Raw genomic sequence first — 19,551 nt, 5'->3', positions numbered from 1 at the left:
TGCAGACATGATTTGCACAAGTGCTGCTATGTCTCAAAATCCCAGTGTAGACGAGACCTCGGCTGACTTCTAGCAGGGTGGCTAGGGAGAGGCGATTCGGACCCAGCATGGGCTGTGTTGAGGAAAGCACTTGTCTGCGCAGCAGATGGGTTGCGTGGGGTGAGTCACGTCTGTCCGATGGGATTAGACGCCAGGGCTAGCTTGGTTTGTGTCCAGCTCCCATCCTAGCAAGAGTAGAACCACAAGTGATTTCACGCAGGCCACGGATCAGCCATTAGCTGGCTGCCCTTTGCAGGCAATGCTGACTTGGGTTTCCGGTAGCTAAGAGCTGCAGCCACCCTCCCTCTGGGAATCATTCTGGTTGCGCAGCTAGGCACCGAGGACTCTTGTTGCATTGGCCCATGGTCTCAGACCCCTCTAATGTGCAGCTGAAGCCCTGTCCTCTCGCTCCTGCTCCATGCTGGGTGGAAAGAGAGGAAAACAAGGGTGTAGGGCGTGGGAGGAGAGAGCATGCCTCGCGTGCCTTGGGCATAAGCAAGGCTCCCAGGAGTTAACATAGCTGTGAGGTCTGCAGTCTTCTGTTCTTGGAGTCCGGCTATCTACCCCATCTCTTCCTCCCCTGAGAAGTCCGAGGGAAATCCACCCACACCCATTTGCGTGGCCAGCACAGAAGAGCTGAGTCGTGGCTCAGAGAGGGGCTGCTCTGCTCTCACATTCGTGGAACCGGGTGAAATTCAGGGGTTAGATTCAGACCCGAGCACCAGCTGGGTCCCACTGTTTGGAGGGTGTAGGTGGTGCACAGACCTCTGTGTGAGCACCCTTCACGAGCGGGGAATCTCACACCATGTGAACTGCAGTGGGGGCAGGGATGGTTTCTGCACAGGGAAGTGAGAAACACAAATGGCTGTATGAGTGAAAAGAAGCGTTAATGATGCAGTGGGCTTGGGATTCAGGAGACCGGGTTTCAATTCCTGGCTCTGCCACTGAGCTGCTGGGTGACCTCCAGCAAGTAACTTCCCCCCTCCGTGCCTCAGTTTCCCCATCTGTAAAAAGGCAATGATAATACTGACCTCCTTTGCAAAATGCTTTGAGATCTATGACTGAAAAAGTTCTATAGAGGAGCTAGGAATTCATGTTGTTGTTCTCTCATTGTTCTCTCTCAGTCCCTTTAGGGACAGTCTGTTTTTTTTAAATCACATCCATTCTGGCAACTCAGTGGATGCTGATTCTTTTGTGGCATGTGTGATGGGTTGGATCACAGAAACCCCCTTGGGAGCTGCCAAGACTACTTTTGCCCAGTCAGCTTAGGACTTCAGTGCCCTGCCTGGTTTGAGCCAGACCCGCTAGCCTGCTGTAAACCCAGACCCAGGCCTGAACCACGTCCCCTAACAGCTGTAAGTTCAATTGAAAGCAGTTTGCAGAAGCGTGCCTATCTTTAACACTGAGATACCCAACTCCCAATGGGGTCCAACCCCCAAATAAATCGGTTTTACCCTGTATAAAGCTTATACAGGGTAAACTCATAGAGTGTTCGCCCTCTATAACACTGATAGAGCGAGATGCACAGCTGTTCCCCTCCCCCCCAAATATTAATACATACTCTGGGTTAATTAGTAAGTAAAAAGTGATTTTATTAAATACAGAATGTAGGATTTAAGTGGTTCCAAGTAGTAACAGACAGAACAAAGTGAATTACCAAGCAAAATAAAATAAAACACACAAGTCTATGTCTAATCAAACTGAATACAGATAAAAACCTCACCAGTTCCAGTAAGCTCTCTTTTACAGACTAGCCTCCTTCTAGTCTGGGTCCAGGAAGCAATCACACCCCCTGTAGTTACTGTCCTTTGTTCCAGTTACTTTCAGGTATCCTTGGGGATGGAGAGGCTCTCTCCTTAGCCAGCTGAAGACAAACTGGAAGGGTCTCCCACAGGCTTAAATAGACTTTCTCTTGTGGGTGGAGACCCCCCTACTTTCTGCTATACAAAGTCCAGCTCCAAGATGGAGTTCTGGAGTCACCTGAGCAAGTCACATGTTCATGCATGGTTTCAGAGTAGCAGCTGGGTTAGTCTGTGTCTGTAAGAAGAACAGGAGTACTTGTGGTACCTTAGAGACTAACAAATTTATTAGAGCATAAGCTTTTGTGGGCTACAGCTCACTTCATTGGATGCACACAGTGGAAAATATAGTGGGGAGATTTTATATACACAGATAACATGAAACAATGGGTGTTACCATTCACACTGTAACGAGAGTGATCAGGAAAGGTGAGCTATTACCAGTGGTGGGGGGGACCTTTTGTAGTGATAATCAAGGTGGGCCATTTCCAGCAGTTTACAAGGACAGTAGGAGGGGAAATAAACAAGGGGAAATAGTTTTACTTTGTGTAATGACCCATCCACTCCCAGTCTCTATTCAAGCCTAAGTTAATTGTATCCAGTTTGCAAATTAATTCCAATTCAGCAGTCTCTTGTTGGAGTCTGTTTTTGACGTTTTTTTGTTGAAGAATTGCCACTTTTAGGTCTGTAATCGAGTGACCAGAGAGATTGAAGTGTTCTCCGACTGGTTTTTGAACGTTATAATCCTTGACATCTGATTTGTGTCCATTTATTCTTTTACGTAGACTGTCCAGTTTGACCAATGTACATGGCAGAGGGGCATTGCTGGCACATGATGGCATATATCACACTGGTAGATGTGCAGGTGAACGAGCCTCTGATAGCGTGGCTGATGTAATTAGGCCCTATGATGGTGTCCCCTGAATCGATATGTGGACACAACGGGTTTTGTTGCAAGGATAAGTTCCTGGTTAGTGGTTCTGTTGTGTGGTGTGTGGTTGCTGGTGAGTATTTGCTTCAGGTTGGGGGGCTGTCTGTAAGCAAGGACTGGCCTGTCTCCCAAGATCTGTGAGAGTGAGGGGTCGTCCTTCAGGATAGGTTGTAGATCCTTGATGATGCGCTGGAGAGGTTTTAGTTGGGGGCTGAAGGTGACGGCTAGTGGCGTTCTGTTACTTTCTTTGTTGGGCCTGTCCTGTAATAGGTAACTTCTGCATATTCTTCTGGCTCTGTCAATCTGTTTGAAACTTTTTCCCTAAGTTAAGTATCCTCACACCTTCTTGTCAACTGTCTAAATGGGCCATCTTGATTATTGGTACAAAAGTTTTTTTGTTTCTCTCCTGCTGATAATAGCTCATCTTAATTAATTAGCCTCTTACAGTTTGTATGGCAACTTCCACCTTCTCTGTATATGTGTGTGTGTGTATCTATCTATCTATCTATCTATCTATCTATCTATCTATCTATCTATCTATCTATCTTCTTACTATATGTTCCATTCTATGCATCCGATGAAGTGGGCTGTAGCCCACGAAAGCTTATGCTCTAGTAAATTTTTAGTCTCTAAAGTGCCACAAGTACTCCTGTTCTTTTTGTGGATACAGACTAACAGGGCTGCTACTCTGAAACCTGTCATTGTTCCTTCAGTGCTTCTTGATTGAGCATTTAACTTTGTGAATTCCTTTTTCCAGGAACTGACCAAATGCTCTACTAAGGTTATTTAGAAATCAAGCCAGTACACAGCCAATATTCGTAACTTTGAATACAAAAATGATACCTGCATACAAAGAGGATTAATAGATTCAGTAGATCGTAACTTTTACATGGATATGATACATGGCATGTGTAGCATAGAACATATTTCAGTTATGTCATATATATTCATAAGCATATTTCCATAAAGCCTTATGGGGGGCACTGTCACAGCATGTCCTTGCTCTTGCCTACGCTCATTTGATGCCTTTTTCCACCAGGTATGGCGAGAAGGGGAAAGCCATCAGAATCGAAAAGGTCATCTATACAGGGAAGGAAGGCAAGAGCTCCCGGGGCTGCCCAATAGCCAAGTGGGTAAGTGCCATCCATCTCGGTGGGCTTTCATATTTCTTTTAATATGACTGACTCAGGCCAAGAATGATTTCCCAACTCTTCTGTCATCTGAGTGTGATCTCAAAGTCACCTTGTGCTTTGGGGAGGTGGGGTGATCAGAGAATGTATCTACGTTAAAGGTGCAGGCCCTCAGAGGCTGGTGGGGATGGGCACAGAATGCATGGATGGAGGGATAGATGCAGAGAGAACATTCACACGCTCCATCACCAGGTGGGATATTTTCGTTGGTCTCATGTTCAGAAATGTGAGAGAGCTCTCTCTCTTTTTTTAACTCAAATCCGTCTAATTTTATTTCATTTGCTTAATCTAGCTATCTAATCTAATCGATTGGATCTGATCTATCTGAGGGGATCTAATCTGTTTTTGCTAATCTGATCTGCATCTAATCTGTGCAATCTAATCTGTTTGATTGGCTTTCGTAATCTAATTATGGGGAGGAGGATGGTTAAAACGCTCGACTGGCACTCAACCAATCTGGGCCCAATTTCTTCGCTATGTGACCTGGGGCAAGTCTTTTGGAAAACTACCCTCCAGCTAGACCACAAATAATGGTCTTGATTCAAGAACCGCTGGATGAAATCCTATGGCCGGTGTTATGGAGAAGGTCAGACTAGATGGGCAAATTGTTCCATTCTGGTCTTAAAATATATGAAAGTCACTTATCTCTCTGTGCCTCCGGGCCCCGTTTTTAACATGGGGGTGACAGTACTCCTTCTGTGTGTCTTGTCTGTTTAGCTTGTAAATTCTTTGTCTCGCACTATGTGTGTGTACAGGTTAGTTGGAGCCTCCAGGTGAAACTGATATAAATAATAATAATCTAATCTACCATAGTTTATCTAGTTATTCGTGTCCTGCTCATCACCGTGGTATTTGGGCATCTCTTCTCTCTCCTCTCTTGACACTGACCCTCCCTGTCTCTCCTCTCCCATTTCTCACTGTAATCACTATCCCATTCCTTTCCCCGCCTGGTCCCTCTCCCTGCCCAGAGCATGGCAGCCAGCTGGCCACTGATTGGACCTTCTGTGCTTTCCAGTGGCCACTTTGAAATGGTAAAAACTCTAAATAGAATACTGGGCCAGATTCAGATCTCATTGGCACCGGTGTAAATTTGCTTAAGGCAATGGAGTTACATCGCTGTAACTGAGATCAGAATCTGCCCCATATGTTGAGAAATTTCTGATTCTTTTCTCAATGACATGAGCATAAATCAGGCGCAACCCCCTCGAAAGCAACTGGAAAGACCGTATCGGCCCATCAAAGGTTCTAATGGCTCAAGCTTGGAGCTGGTATCTCTGGGTTACCAGGAAGTCGAGCTGCCTAGGACCTGCTAGGATGTCTGGCCAAATTAGATCAGTTCCTTGTGGCCATTCTGTAAGAGCCCACCGTGGGATTGTCTCTCGCACTGCATCGGGAGGGACTGAGCTGAGAACAGGTGTCCAGTGAAGATTGCATTGCTGGAAGGGATGAGCGTGATCACCGGGACAGGGTTTGTCTCCGCACTGGGCAGAGAAGCTTGAGAGTGGCTGATAAGAGTGGCCACCGGGGAGCATATGGGAGGAGATAACGCTGGCCCAACAGGGACCAAACAGCGCAGTGCCCTGGGGGGTGGAAGCCAGCTGCCAGCCCAGTGGTGTTTCTCCACATTGCTCTGTGCTGCTGGCCATTGTGGGGAAACATGAAGGACTTGAGCTCAAGGGACAAAGTCTGACTCCTACATTACAGTCCAGGCTAGAGCCAACTCTGTTGCTGGTTCACAGAGAGAGGGTAGCTGGGGCAGTGCTTCTGGCTGAGAGGGGATCCCCGCAGGAGGCCTCAGCACACGGGGCCTGTTAGCAGAGCAGCGGCCTCTGACAGGAACCCTTTCCAATGTGTTTGAAAGCAGGGAAGGTGCAGTTCTACCATGGTCAGGGGGACGTACCCCGATGTCAGGGTAGGGGTGCTGTCCAGCCGTGAGGGGGCAGCTGCATCCCGATGTCAGGGTGAGGGTGCTGTGCATCTGTCAGGGGGCATCTGCACCCCGATGTCAGGTTGGGGTGTGCAGCTGTCAGCACTGGGGTACTGTGCAGCTGTGCACCCTGATATCAGAGTGGGGGTGTTGTGCAGCTGTCAGGGGGAGCTGCACCCCGATGTCAGGGTGGGAATTAATGTTCTTCGAGGGTGGGAAAAGAAAGTCAAGTTTGAATGTTACCCATGTCCAGAGGGCCGGCTCGTTGATTTCTTTTAGAGCATGTCAGTTGCATTTTTAAACCCATTTTTTGCCGGTGTTAGGGAACAGAAAAAGGTAATTTCTATCCTGAGGTCCTTGTGTTTCTGTGCAGACACGTCGGAGTGTTTGTGTGCGTGTGTGTGGTCGAGATGACCTGGATTCAAACATCCCCAGACACTGGGGGGAGAGGGGGAGGCATCACTGATGCTTTCATAAAACATGGAAACTCCCCCAGATGCAGATGCAGGCTGAATGGCAAGTGTGTTTCCTTTCCCGTGACCCTCTCAGATCCCCCATGCTAAGCAGGGCCAGGACGGGGCTGAGAGATCTGCGTGGAGAACCTAGTTGCTCCAAGAAGCAGTGTCTGTGTACCAACAGGAAGTAATCTGAGTTGCTGCGGGATGGCTGCCGCCAGCCAGGTGTAGATGCTGCCTTTGGAGGTCAGACATGCAGGAGCCCTGGTGGCTGGTGGCGACACTGGGGGATGTGGTTTAGAGAAGCAGCCGGGTGGGTGTAAAAAGCAGCCAGTGTGAGGAATTCCCCGTGTCTCAGCAGCGGGAGGCGAATGAGTGAGTGAGCCCCAGGATGTGAGAGTAGCAGCGTGTGTGTAATGGACTAGCCGATATGGAAGTGAAAGGCCGTGGCTGAGTAGGTCAGTTGAACCTTGTCTACGTTAGGGAAATTTTGCAGAATTTCCCACCGTTGCTAACCCCCGCACTCAGCTCTGCAGCTGTAAACACCCTGCTCAGAGCAGGTCTCATAGACATGGGGTGAAATCCTGGCTTCTGGGGGTCAGTGGGAGCTTTGCCATCAACTTCATTGTGGCCAGGATTTCACTCTTGAGGCTTAAAAGGCTGGGGGCCTGTCTACACTAGGGCTATCAAGGCTGCTTGCACTGGTGCAGACGACACCTGTGTTAGCAGCGGTGGGAAAAGTTTGCAAAGTCTGCGTGTAATTCCCAAACCCCAGGGAGGGTCATCAGCATCAAACCTGGGACCACGTGCTTTTAGGGTCTGAGCTAAATGACCCACATCTGCTGGCTGATAGTGTAGCAGGCTCACCAACCTCTGTATGATGCCCAGCCACCACTAGAGAGGGGGACAGCACCTCACTGAGTGGGGGTAGGTGATAGGCACATTACCCAGGTGTCTGAGAGATCATTTCAACCCATGCTGATGTTAGAACGTCTGCCTGACTTCAGTGCTTTAGCTCATAGATCTGGTATGAAGTTGCTGTGATTGGCCAAGTCATGACACTGCAATTCCAGTGGCACTCATTGAAATCAGTGGGGATTTTGCCCAAATAAGGGATTCCAAGGTTTGGTTATATATGTTAATAGAGACGTACACACTTTTCTCATGCCTGAAGCTGTTAGTTCGTTAATTCCTCACTGGGAGCTTTGCCCAGATAGGGACCTGAGTAGAGCTCGCTGGGATTTCTTCCGCAAAGTGCTTTTCACCAAAAAAAAGCCAATTTGCTGAAACCTGAACTGTTTGAAGACAGTATTGGTAGAGCCCTGCATGGATACTAAATTTGGATCCGCCTCCAATCTGCCAGCATGGTCCGTGGATAGCCGCAGATTTGCAGGGCTCCAGCTGTAAAATTTGGATCCACATCCATCTGCGATCCCGCAACCATGGTCCGCAGGTATCCACAGGCATACAGTGGATAACTGCAGATTTGCAGGCCTCTAAGCACTGGGTTCAATGAAACACCCAGCGTGAAAAATTGGGGGTTAAAAAAAAAAGCTTTAAAGTTGTCAAACCAGAAAATTTAAGGTTTTCAAGCCTAAATGACTTTTCATTTCCAAGGTTTGGAAAATTTACACTAAAAAAGTTTGTTTGGGTTTTTTTTAAAGAAAAAAGGGTGAAGCGGAACCCAAACATTTCCATTGACCCAAAACCAATTTTTTTTCTTCAGATTTTCGGTTCGCAGAATTTTTTGACATTTTGATTTTTCTCCGCATTTGAGGCAGGAATAAATTTTGCAATGTTGAAAAGTCTTGTGGGATGGGAAAGCCATTTCCTGCCCAGCCCGAAATCTGAGTGAAAACTAAAGACCTCAAGATCTGGCCCCTTAATAGTTCCGGGGATCTATACAGGGCTTCCAAAAGTGACTCATCATGTCGAGACATAATAACGGGCAGTGACTTTCAGAAAGTGTGGAGCACCTCCCACTCTGAAAACCTGGCCCCTTTAAAGTGGGCAGCCCGGTTGACTTTTGAGAATCCCTGGTCACCTGCTTATAGGGCCAATATTTTAAAAACGTGTACCGAATTTAGGAGAACAGTGGTGGGACTTGTGCTCCTGAATCCCATAGGGCTCTTGAAAATCTTTCCCTTCCAGTGGATTACGTTCTGGTGGAAGAAGCTGGATTGAGAACCCAAGAGAATCTAGTTCCATTTACCCACCAAGTGTTAATAGCACAAGCAGCGTCTGTACAAACCTCCACCATGTAACAGTGCCCTTGGTGTGTCTCAGCATTGAAGCGACCCCTGAGGGAGGGGGGTTCAGGTTGCATGGCCCATTTAGTCCTGAGATTGCCAACTTATTTTGCCTAGACCTCTGACCCCTGAGATGCAGTATGGCCCAGTGGGACAGGTTGTATTCCCAGCATTGCCCATCTGTGCAATCTTCAGCTAGTCACTACACCTCCCTGTGCTTTTCTTTCTCTTCCCACCCTGTGTCTTGTCTGTTTCGACTGTAAGCTGTTTAGAGCCAGGACTGTCTCTTACTAGATGTCTGTACAGCACCTACCGTGATGCGTCCTGCTCTTGGGGCGATCTCCAGGAACTCCAGTAGTACAGCTGTTCCTAACAATAGTAGTGACTACTGGTCACTACCGAGCAGATCTAGGGGTTGGATATCCCATTGCCGGTCCCTGACTGGAAGGGCCTGCAAGCTCCTCACAGCCATTCCTGGCGAAAGCGAGAAGGAAAACATGCATCTGCGGGCGGTTGGCTCCAGACGTTTTCCGGGGACGTAGCTTCCTGTCTCCACCCTTGCCTTTCGCCACTAACCGTGCATGGCTGCTTTCCAGGTGATCAGGAGGCACAACCAAGAGGAGAAGCTGCTGTGCTTGGTGCGGCACCGAGCCGGTCACCACTGCCAGAATGCCGTCATCATCATTTTAATCCTGGCCTGGGAGGGCATCCCTCGCACTCTGGGTGACACGCTGTACCAGGAGCTCACTGACACGCTCACTAAATACGGAAACCCCACCAGCCGCAGATGCGGCCTGAACGACGAGTAAGTTTCGTTTGCGCTGCAGCCCGGGCGCTGTGATTTCCCCGTCTAAACAGGGGCCTTGGTCAGTGTTTGCATGGGAGATCTTCCCAGGGCTCTTCGGGGTAGGTGACGTTCAGAGTCAGCACGGCCCTGCTGCTGGTGCCGGAGGGGCCGTCTTTCTGGGCGGCGTATCCACCGGAGGCCCTGGTGGCTTGTGCACATTACAGATCTCATGGCGCTTCCTTTCTGCCAGAGTCCCGGTGCTAGCAACAACCCTACATAGGTTCCGCAATGGCATGCTGCATCCATGGAGTCTTGGATGGAAACCAAGGGGAGTTTCGAGCCCAAATCTGTTTCAGCGGAGGCTATGTCTGCCCTGCAGCTGGGAGATAGAATTCGTAGCCCAGGTAGACATGCATGTGCCAGCTTTGATGGAGCTAGTGTGCTAAAAAGACCAGCACAGCTAAAAAGAGAGAGACTTGGACTAGCCACCTGAGTACAAGCCCGTCTGAGCTCCTAGGTGTGTGCTCAGGTGTCTAGCCCGAGTTGCTGCGTGTGCTGCCATGGCGCTATTTTTACCGTGCTGGCTCGTGTACCTCTGCTGGGAATCCCACCAGCCAGCCGCAGCGGAGACATAGGCTACGTTTGACTTCAAGCTTTCTGAGGCTGGAATTAAGGAGCTGCAAACTCCTGCAAGGAAACGGCTGCATCAGCCCCCTGTGCAAAGGGGAACTAATGAGGGGCACCCAGCTCTGGGCTCGCCCTGTTACAGATTTTTTGTGTGTGGCATGTCGTAAAGACTCACCCGGGTGCTGCCTCACCCAGAGCCAGATTCCAACTGGGGTCAGTGCGTTCTGCCTCCTGGAATTCCCGCTGCAGTGCCCACTGGACACTACGTTGGCTGGAATGGAGCTGGCATCCCCAGTGAGTGGAATTCCGCCTTGTTTTTCTCTTGCAGCCGGACCTGTGCATGTCAGGGCAAAGACCCCAACACCTGCGGTGCTTCTTTCTCCTTTGGCTGCTCCTGGAGCATGTATTTCAATGGATGCAAGTACGCCCGAAGCAAAACTCCCCGGAAGTTCCGACTGGTGGGGGACAATCCCAAAGAGGTCAGTGAGCCCCCTCTGCCTGCCTCCGTTAACTCAAGAAGGGAAGGTAGTGCTGGGGAAAGGTGCTAGAGAGGAAGCTCTTTATCAGAAGAGCCTGGCTTTACAGGTGAAAGGATACAAAAAGTAGTCCCAGTAAAGCATTTCTGAAATAGCATTTCTGTTAAACCCATAGGGTGAAATCCTGGCCCCAATGAAATCAATGGCAAAATTCTCATTATCTTCGATGGAGCCAGGATTTCACCCCGGGGATCTCCAGAGTACGTGGTGATGCAACGTGCTATAAAGCTTTCACAGCCACTCAGTTGGGATAACCCAGACCAGGTTGCATAGTTACCTACACAGGGAGAAGTTATCTGATGCTCGAGGGCTCTTTAATCTAGGAAGCAAAGTCAGAACAAGATCCAGTAGCTGGAAGCTGAAGTCAGCAAAATTCATACTAAATATAGATGCGTATTTTTGACAGTGAAGGGAATTGGCCAGTGGGACAGACCCCAAGAGATGTGGTGGATTCCCCATCACTTGGAGCCTGTTGGATGTCGCTTTCTGTAAGGGACGTTCTAGCTCAGCCACAAGTAATTGGGATTGGTGCAGGAATGCCTGGGTGAGGTTCTCTGGCCTGTGCTAGGCAGGAGACCAGACTAGGTGAGCACAATGGTCCCTTCTGGCCTAAAGACCCGCCGCCTGCGTAGCTCACACATGAATTCTCCTCTTGCGAGCTATCTCCCCCTTGTGCTGATGCAAACGCACCTTGCCCCGGTGCGTTCCCCACCCAGACCGTGATCTGGATGAGACGCTGGAGAATAAACACTCCCTCTTTATTCCCTTTCCCAGGAAGAAGTGCTCAGAAACAGCTTCCAGGACTTGGCTACTGAAGTCGCTCCACTTTATAGGAGGCTTGCGCCACAGGCCTATCAAAATCAGGTACCAAAGAAAACCGTTCTTCCTCTCACCTTTGGTATTAGCATTACAGACTCTTAGTTTAGGGCTACTTGGTGTCTGCTTGGATGAAGATCCCACCAGCATAACTGCCCTGATATGGCCACAGTCCCAGCTGGAGCTAACTCTAGGAGAGGTGGGAGGGGGTGTGAAGGGGCTGTCCTGTCATAGACTGACACAGCCCTAAGCCTTTGAATTTCCCCCAGCAATTCTCTAGCAGCGCAGAGCTAATTTTGCCTGGTGCAAACCCATGGAGGTTGGGGCTGGAAATGTAGGTGCATGTCCCTGGTGATACAGCCCAGAGCGGCATCCCTGTGACATATGGCACGGACACAGCCCTGGGTGGGTGATGTGCCAGCAGAGTGAAGACTTCAGTAGGTGCTAGGCTGACAGCCCCAAACTCCTGTGTTTTTCCACAGGGTGGGCTTCCCCTGGGGGAGACCCCCCTCATCTCTGGCTGTCTCCGTCATCCGTTCAGTCCTTAGGCTGCCAAAAAGGGCACCACGGGTGATGAGGTTTTATTATGCCAGCGTGGAAGAAAGGGTCAGTCCTGCAAGTCCTGCTGTGCATCCATCTGCTCCGTTGAAATCAGAGGGCACTGAAGGAGCTCAGCACCTGGCAGGCCAAAGACCACACCCTGAGGCTGGCCATTGTGGATTGTTATAAAGTGATAGCATCCGGCCAGACGTTCGAGCTTTAAATGCCTTTGGGGTGCACTTAGATTGCACTCTGCCCCTGCGATTGCACAACTCAGCCCCATCGGGACTGATGCAGGCTGGGGATTTTAGTGGCAGAAGCCAGGAAGCAGGATGCTTGGATCACGAGCAACACGGGTTCTGTTTCCAAGGAGGACGTTTGGCAGCAGCTTGGAGAAAACACACCCAAGGGTGGGTGTCCACAACAAGGCCGGGGAAGCATATATAGCCTGGGCTCAGCTGAGGCTCTAAGGCATAGAAGAGAAGGGTTGCTGTTCGGGGGTGATGACTGGAGAGATGCCCAGGGCAGGTGTTACGTCCATGCAGGAGCAGGCTCACCCGTCTGGCTTTGGATTTATGCTGGTGGCATTGAGATCAGAGTCTGGTATCTGGGACACAGCCAGCCATGTGATCCCTGCCTACTCTCCTTCGCCCGTCGCACAGCCGATCTGGAGGCAGTCACGACTGAGCCCTTTGTGTGTTTTATTTCAAGTAAAACACAGTGTGTTTGTATCTCTCCCCTCGCTTCCTCCATGATGTACCAGGGTCCCACATTTCTCTCAATGGGCTTTTTTGTGATAATAGCCCTTAAGCATTCACCTACTTAAAAATGCACACATGCTTAAGGTCTAATTCTCATTCACACTAAAGCTTCTTTGCACTGCTCTGGCCTTACAGGGTCTGCCTACGCTGCACTGAAAACCTGGGTCTGTGGGACCCGCTTGTGGACTTGGTGTTTCCAAGCCTGTGCTGGAACAGCCAGACTGCACTGTAACCCTGGGCTTGCAATTGCTGCGCCCACACTGTGCACAGCTGTGCTCGCCTGTCCATACTGTGCCATGCAGCCCTTCTCACTCGTGTCTGCAGCTGAAGCTGTGTCCACATGGCAGAACGACAGGGCTTGAACCCGAGTCTTGGCAGGATTCGGGCTCTGACCCACCTCCCTGGCAGGGTCCTGAGTGCCTGCTGGCCGAATCAGGCTGATTTGTGGGTGGATGGAAGGAGGGCTTGGGCTCAAACCTGAATCAGAGCCTAGACTCAGCATGCAATGTAGAGGTACCCAGAATGGGTGTAGATGATCCCACTAGAGTACAGCCAGAACAGTATGAAAGGGCCTCAGTCTATCTGTGAATTGGGCCCCTACGTGTTTTGCTGGGCTGAGGCCTACATCAGCTCTCAGCCTGCGGGTTGCTCGTGCCAATGGAGGCTCCAGCAGTTGTCTGGAGTGTCACAAGTCTCTTCCCAGGCCCCTGATTCCGGCCCATTACTGAGGTCGCTTTGCTCAGTAACAGGTACCTCCGATACGGGCAGGCTTCCATGTGGCAGTGGAGTAACAGGAGCCGTCTCTTTCCCTTGGGCTAGGTTACAAACGAGGATATCGCAATAGACTGCCGGCTTGGTCTGAAAGAAGGAAGGCCGTTCTCTGGGGTGACCGCGTGTATGGACTTCTGTGCGCATGCTCACAAGGATCAGCATAACCTCTACAACGGATGCACGGTGGTAAGGAGGCGTTTTCATTCTCGGCTTAGGGAAAGAGGGAGGGGAGAGCACCCTTCTCTTGCAAGGTCATCTCGGTGTCGGGTGAAAGGTGTCCGGTCTGTAGGATGGATGCAGTGTGGCAGCACCCCTCCCTACCATCCCACCTCTGCTCTGCAAGGACCACCTTGAAGTCGGGGTTTGGTCTTCATGGTGCACTCAGACATTTCCAGTAGGGCTGCTGAGGAATAATCAAGGGAGGCAGTGTGGCTTAGTGGAAAGATCACTAGGTTGGCGCTCAGGAGACCTCAGTTCTAGTCCCAGCCCTGCCGCTGGGCAACCTTTGGCAAGTCACTTCTTCTCTGTGCCAATGGGGATGGTGAGGCTGACCTTCTTTGTCAAGTGCTTTTGAGAGCCACTGATGAAAAGCCAAGAGAAAGTAAGAGCCAGGTGGTGGTGTTAGTGAGTGCCAGTTACACTAGGCTGGTTGTGTGTGTGAGTGAGAGATGCAGGTGAACTGAGAGCCCCTAACTGTCCCTCAGACAGAAACATTTGATCCCTCTGAACTGGTTTGGGATCCAGCAGCTGGGGACAAAGGCAGGCTGTGGATAAGGCTGAGGTTTTAGGACTGCTTTCACTCACCTAGCAAGGGGCCACGGGCTAGATCTTTAGCTGGTAGAAATTGGTGAAGCTCCACTGAAGTCCCCAGAGCTGTGTTGATTTGCATCAGCTGAGGGTCTGGCCCCACGTCTCAAACTCCGGGCGTGTTCTGCAGCAGGTGTCCGTGTGCCGGCTGCTCCTTGCAGTGGGGGAGGTGATAAAGGTGACTCACCTTTGCTGCACCCCTCTTGAGTTGCCTCGAGCATATGCAGAAGGCTTTGAAGACTGAAAGTGCTGCCATCTGCTAACCTACAATATTTGTATTCCCCCCCACCCGTTTTTTTCAGAGAGCCTGATTTCAATAGCAGCGCCTTTGAGTTTTGATTTAATTGGAAATTCGCTTTCTAGGGAAGGAATTATCTCTACCTATCAAGGGTTCTGTGATCCACAGCTGAAAGATCTGAGAGGCTACATACTTAATTATGACACCCTTCCCCCCCCCCCGCACCCCAACACACATATTGAGTACAGTACCCAGTTATTGCAAGCCAAAATATCAGCTTTCACTCAAATCTCTCTGTGTAATTGCCTGAGAAAGCAGAAGGGACATCAAAGCCTTCCGATTAATGAGTTAATCTCTGTACAGTGCTGTGAAAACGCCAGGGCTAGATAAAGGACAAGTGCTAATTACTGTTATTAATTTGCCGTCATCACCAGCAGCAGCACCAAAATACGTGGGATACTCCTGAGCTCACGCCTGACAAATCTGGCAGAATTTTCTGGGAGGCAGTGTCATGGAGTGGTTGGAGCGAGATTTCTGGGAGGGCTCACTCCTGGGTGCTCTGACGCACTGTGGGTGATAGTCATGCCTGTACAGAGGGCCCGCACAGTTGAGCTAGGGCTTTGGATTGACACTCTGCGTAAGGATCATTTTCATCCTGCATGAGCTCAGAAAGCCGCTGTGCTACATTTTGCCACGGGGTGATAAGTACTTCCCTACCAGTTCCCGAGGGGCTGGGGGGGGAGAACGTGAGCCTAATTTCAATAATGTGTATAAACACCTAAAGTGAAGGGGACCTGTCGGAGTGTAAGGTGTTTTTATTTCAGTATAGAAAGGCTCTAGATGGGGAAAGCAGTGGCCATAATTTCCCTGGACAGGAGCAAATTGTTTGCACAAATAAGTCACTGAGGCTACGTGAAAGCAGGTGAGGATACTAGATCTGCCATATTATCCATGTAAATCCTCCCTGCCGTTTCAGTGGGTATGTAGTATTCTTCGCAGCCTGTCTATTGTTGCAGTGGTGCTGTGCGCCGTTAAACAGCGGCCTTGCTTCGTCCTAGAGGTGGCCGCATTTCAGTGGTGGGCAGAGTGATTCTTTTTTACATATGGATTGTAAAGTGTCTTGGATACTTTGCAATGAGAGGTGCCATTCATCATGGGTCTGAATTATCACCACTGTAGCCCCAATTCAGGAAAGCACTTAAGCCCGTGCTTAATTTTAACCGTGTACTTCTGTCCCACAGTCGTCAGCTTCGCATGTATTTTAAGTGCCCTTCCTGAATAGAGATGCTTTCAGGGCGTATGATGTTAATGGTTTGAATGGGGCTTTCAGCTTCCTGGCCATTGGCTAATTGGTGCCTCTCCCCTGTCCACCCCAGGTGTGTACCTTAACGAAGGAGGACAATCGGAGCATTGGGAAGATTCCTGAGGATGAGCAGCTGCACGTCCTTCCGCTGTATAAAATGTCCACCACGGATGAGTTTGGCAGTGAGGAGAATCAGAACGCAAAGATGGGCAGCGGGGCCATTCAGGTGCTCACCTCCTTCCCGAGGGAGGTCAGGAAGCTGCCTGAGCCTGCCAAGTCTTGCAGGCAAAGGCAGTTAGAAGCCAAAAAGGCAGCCGCTGAGAAGAAGAAAATGCAGAAAGAGAAGCTAATCACCCCTGAGAAAATAAAGCAGGAAGCACTAGAAATCCCGACACTCCAGCAAAATACAGGTGATGGGGGCAGGGCTCTGGGTTTGCTGTTTCTCAGGTGTCTTGCACAGTTTTGTTGCCCTCGGATATGAATTCATCAGGATGCTTTATAGGAAGGATCCTTTGTGGTGCCTCTTTTATTAGCTCACCAGTTCCCTCGATAGCACAGATCCTTTGTGTAGCATGTTTTGCATTGCACTAATGCAGCAGCTCACCAGTACGCTTCATGGCACCAGAGGCTTTGTGGTACCCTGTTGAATTAGCTCATTGGTTTGCTTTAGAGCACGGATCCTTTGTTCTGTTGCACTAGTGCAATAGCTCACAGTGAGATTCAGACCACAAACCTGCCGGTAGCTCAGGCATATCCAGGCCCCTTTCTGGCTTTTTCATGCGATGCTGGTGGGGGGGCTTTTTTATTTGGGTCTTCTGTGTACCAGGACAGCTGCGCTTTGCTGCAAGGCATGCAGCGTACAGAATGTTATAGGCACGTGACCAACAATCAGACACAGCCAAGGCCTGCCCTCTAAGCAACATTTGGACGGCATAGCTCTTCTATGTAAGTCTTGTTGTACATACCACTAGTTTAGAAACCAGCATTCTTTTGACATCTCCAATCACATAATAAGTGGTGTGTGACCCTCGGTGAAGCTTTGGCAGTGATTAGTTCTGGGGAGAAGATCCTCAGCTGGTGTAGATCAGTAGATTTCCATGAACTCCAGTGGGGCTATACCGATTTACACCAGCCGAAGCTCTGGCCCATGACTTAACCTTTGGCTTACTAAGGAGACTCCCCTAGGCTGTATGGCCAGTTACCATTGTGCTTTGTGTTTTGCCCACAGGTATGGCGTTGAAAAATGGACTCCCCCAGCACTCAGTCAAACCTTCCATCAAAGTTGAACCTCAGAACCATTACAACACTTTCAAATACAACGGCAATGCAGTGGTGGAAAGCTACTCCGTGCTGGGGAGCTGCCGCCCCTCAGACCCATACAGCATGAACAGTGTTTACTCTTACCATTCCTACTATGCACAGCCTAATCTGCCTTCCATGAATGGGTTTCATTCAAAGTTCACTTTTCCCTCCTTTGGATATTACGGATTCTCCAGCAACCACATGTTCCCCTCACAGTTTCTGAATTATGGTGCCACTGAGCCGAGGAGCGGGGATTGGGTAAGTAGCAGCTATGAGAAGAAACCCGACCTCCAAGCGTTGCAAGATAACCTTAACCACACTTACAGGAATTCAGAGTTCTCAGAGCAACTCTCACACTCTGTACGAAACAAAAACCACCACCAGCGGACCTATGAGAGAGCCAACAGGCATGCCAGCCAGAAGTCTATGGCCATGTCCCATAGGACTAACTCGGTCCCAATGGAAACCCCACCGTTTGCACAAAACACAAACTGTTTCAGCAATCGAGCAATCAAACAAGAGCCCATAGACGCCTTGTCACACATCGAGTCCATTCAAAGGGCTGCCATGAATGTACAAAGCTCGAGTCTCAACCTGTCCGCTGTGCCCGTGTCATCTCAGAACGGCGAGCAGGAACACCAGTGGAGCCCCTACAAAGTCAACAGGAATGTGTCTCCTTCTGACAGGACTAGTAATGCAGAGCGTTCTTGGAATATGTTTACGCCCAGTGACAATACCAACTTACCCAACGCGAGCATGCAAGATAAACTGAATTCCTTCAATGGACACTCAAACGCTACCCGGTTACCCCAGTCTCACCTCCAGGAGAAACAATGGAACGTATTTCCTGGAGACGGGCAGGCAACGCAGCATAGTTCTAGCCTGCTTGGGAAATCATGGAGCCCTTGCAAACTCAGCGAAAGCCCTTCGATCTTGCCTAGTTCTGCAAATTCGAACCTGCAGGAAAAACCCTGGAACCTCAGCCAGCTGAACTTCAGTTCCACCCTCAAGGGGAACCCTGGGTTTCAAGACGAGCTGTGGAACTCGGTCAAGGTGGACGAGAGGAGGACTCCAACACCTAGCTCAGGGCTGCATGAGAAGCCATGGGATTCCTTTGGATCATCGGCCACCATGGGGTCAAGTGTGTGTAGCGAGAAGCCATTCGGCACCTTGAAAGCAGATGGTAACGCGTTCTTGCCCAGTATCCATCATCAGGAGAAACTATGGGACCCCTTCAGCTTGGATGACAGCATGGAAGAACTGCCCGATAAGACCCTCAAGGAGGAGGAGGAGGAAGATGAGGAGGAGGAAGAGGAGTGGTCAGACAGCGAACACAATTTCCTGGATGAAAACATAGGCGGGGTGGCGGTGGCCCCAGCCCACGGCTCCATCCTGATCGAATGTGCCAGGCGGGAGCTGCACGCCACAACCCCGCTCAAGAAACCCAACCGGTGCCACCCCACCCGCATCTCACTGGTGTTTTACCAACACAAGAACTTGAACCAGCCCAATCATGGCCTCGCCCTTTGGGAAGCCAAGATGAAGCAGCTGGCTGAGAGGGCGAGAGCGAGGCAGGAAGAGGCAGCCAGGCTCGGGCTCCAGCAGGACACCAAGCCATTCAGCAAAAAGCGCAAGTGGGGAGGCGCCATGGCCCCCGAACCCCAACACAAAGAAAAGAAAGATTCTGTCCCAACACGGCAAGCAGTGGCTATTCCAACAAACTCTGCTATCACTGTGTCCTCATATGCCTATACCAAGGTAACTGGACCATACAGTCGCTGGATATGAGATTAATACAGCTAATATGGCCATCTTACCTCAACGTCTGCAACACTGGACCACAGTGTTGCTTTGTGGTGCTTTCTCCTAATGCATGTAGGGGGGAAAAATCTACTCAAGTGCAAACCTTCTAAAATCTGCACTTTGAGAGGAGTTAAAAACAAACAAACACTTATTGCTGTTAACATTTTTCAGTAATCTAATATTTATATCTCTGCATTTTTTTAATCTATCCTTGTACATCACAAGAATGGAAAAGAAAAATTTATAGTGTCCTTTCACAAAGGAGAGGTTTTTAATTCCATTTAAAATATGTATTTATTGGATTTTTTTTATTATTACAACAATGAAGCAGATCTTAAAAAAAAAAACACACCAAACCAGCTTGAAAAAAAAAAATCTGTACAGCTCACTCATGTTAACGCTGGTAGGGAATTTCAGCTTGGAAACCATCTGGAAACGTGTGCTTTAAAGTCAATCGAAAATGGTTTGAACATCCGGTTTTTCAAATGAACTAAGGTGCATATTTTGCAGCTTGACTGATTGTTTCTTATAGATACAGTAACCCTCTGGGGCTGGGAAATATACAGAGAATTATGTGGAAACCAGTTGCAGATAGAGTAATGGATTCCCACTTCTAGGCAGATGCTGGGGTTTTGAAGATGCTTTGTTTAACAGAGGTGTTTTCTCCTAA

General features: G+C 49.5%; 1 protein-coding gene across 1 annotated transcript in view; it reads left to right on the top strand.

Annotated features, from left to right (window-relative positions):
- Nucleotides 1–19,085, top strand: part of TET3 (tet methylcytosine dioxygenase 3) — a 117,319-nt gene extending 98,234 nt beyond the window's left edge. Inside the window, exons 5-11 of the mRNA XM_077805532.1 lie at nt 3,809–3,902; nt 9,187–9,395; nt 10,333–10,483; nt 11,315–11,404; nt 13,477–13,614; nt 15,850–16,186; nt 17,005–19,085. Of these exons, the coding sequence (XP_077661658.1) occupies nt 3,809–3,902; nt 9,187–9,395; nt 10,333–10,483; nt 11,315–11,404; nt 13,477–13,614; nt 15,850–16,186; nt 17,005–18,866 (2,881 nt within the window). The 3' untranslated portion in view covers nt 18,867–19,085. The remainder of the gene's footprint in view (nt 1–3,808; nt 3,903–9,186; nt 9,396–10,332; nt 10,484–11,314; nt 11,405–13,476; nt 13,615–15,849; nt 16,187–17,004) is intronic.
- Nucleotides 19,086–19,551: the final 466 nt, after the last annotated feature.

Source organism: Eretmochelys imbricata, chromosome 26, assembly GCF_965152235.1.
Source record: "Eretmochelys imbricata isolate rEreImb1 chromosome 26, rEreImb1.hap1, whole genome shotgun sequence".
NCBI lineage: Eukaryota > Metazoa > Chordata > Testudines > Cheloniidae > Eretmochelys > Eretmochelys imbricata.
The sequence above is the reverse complement of the archived record's forward strand: the minus strand, read 5'-3'. Positions and strand labels throughout refer to the sequence as shown.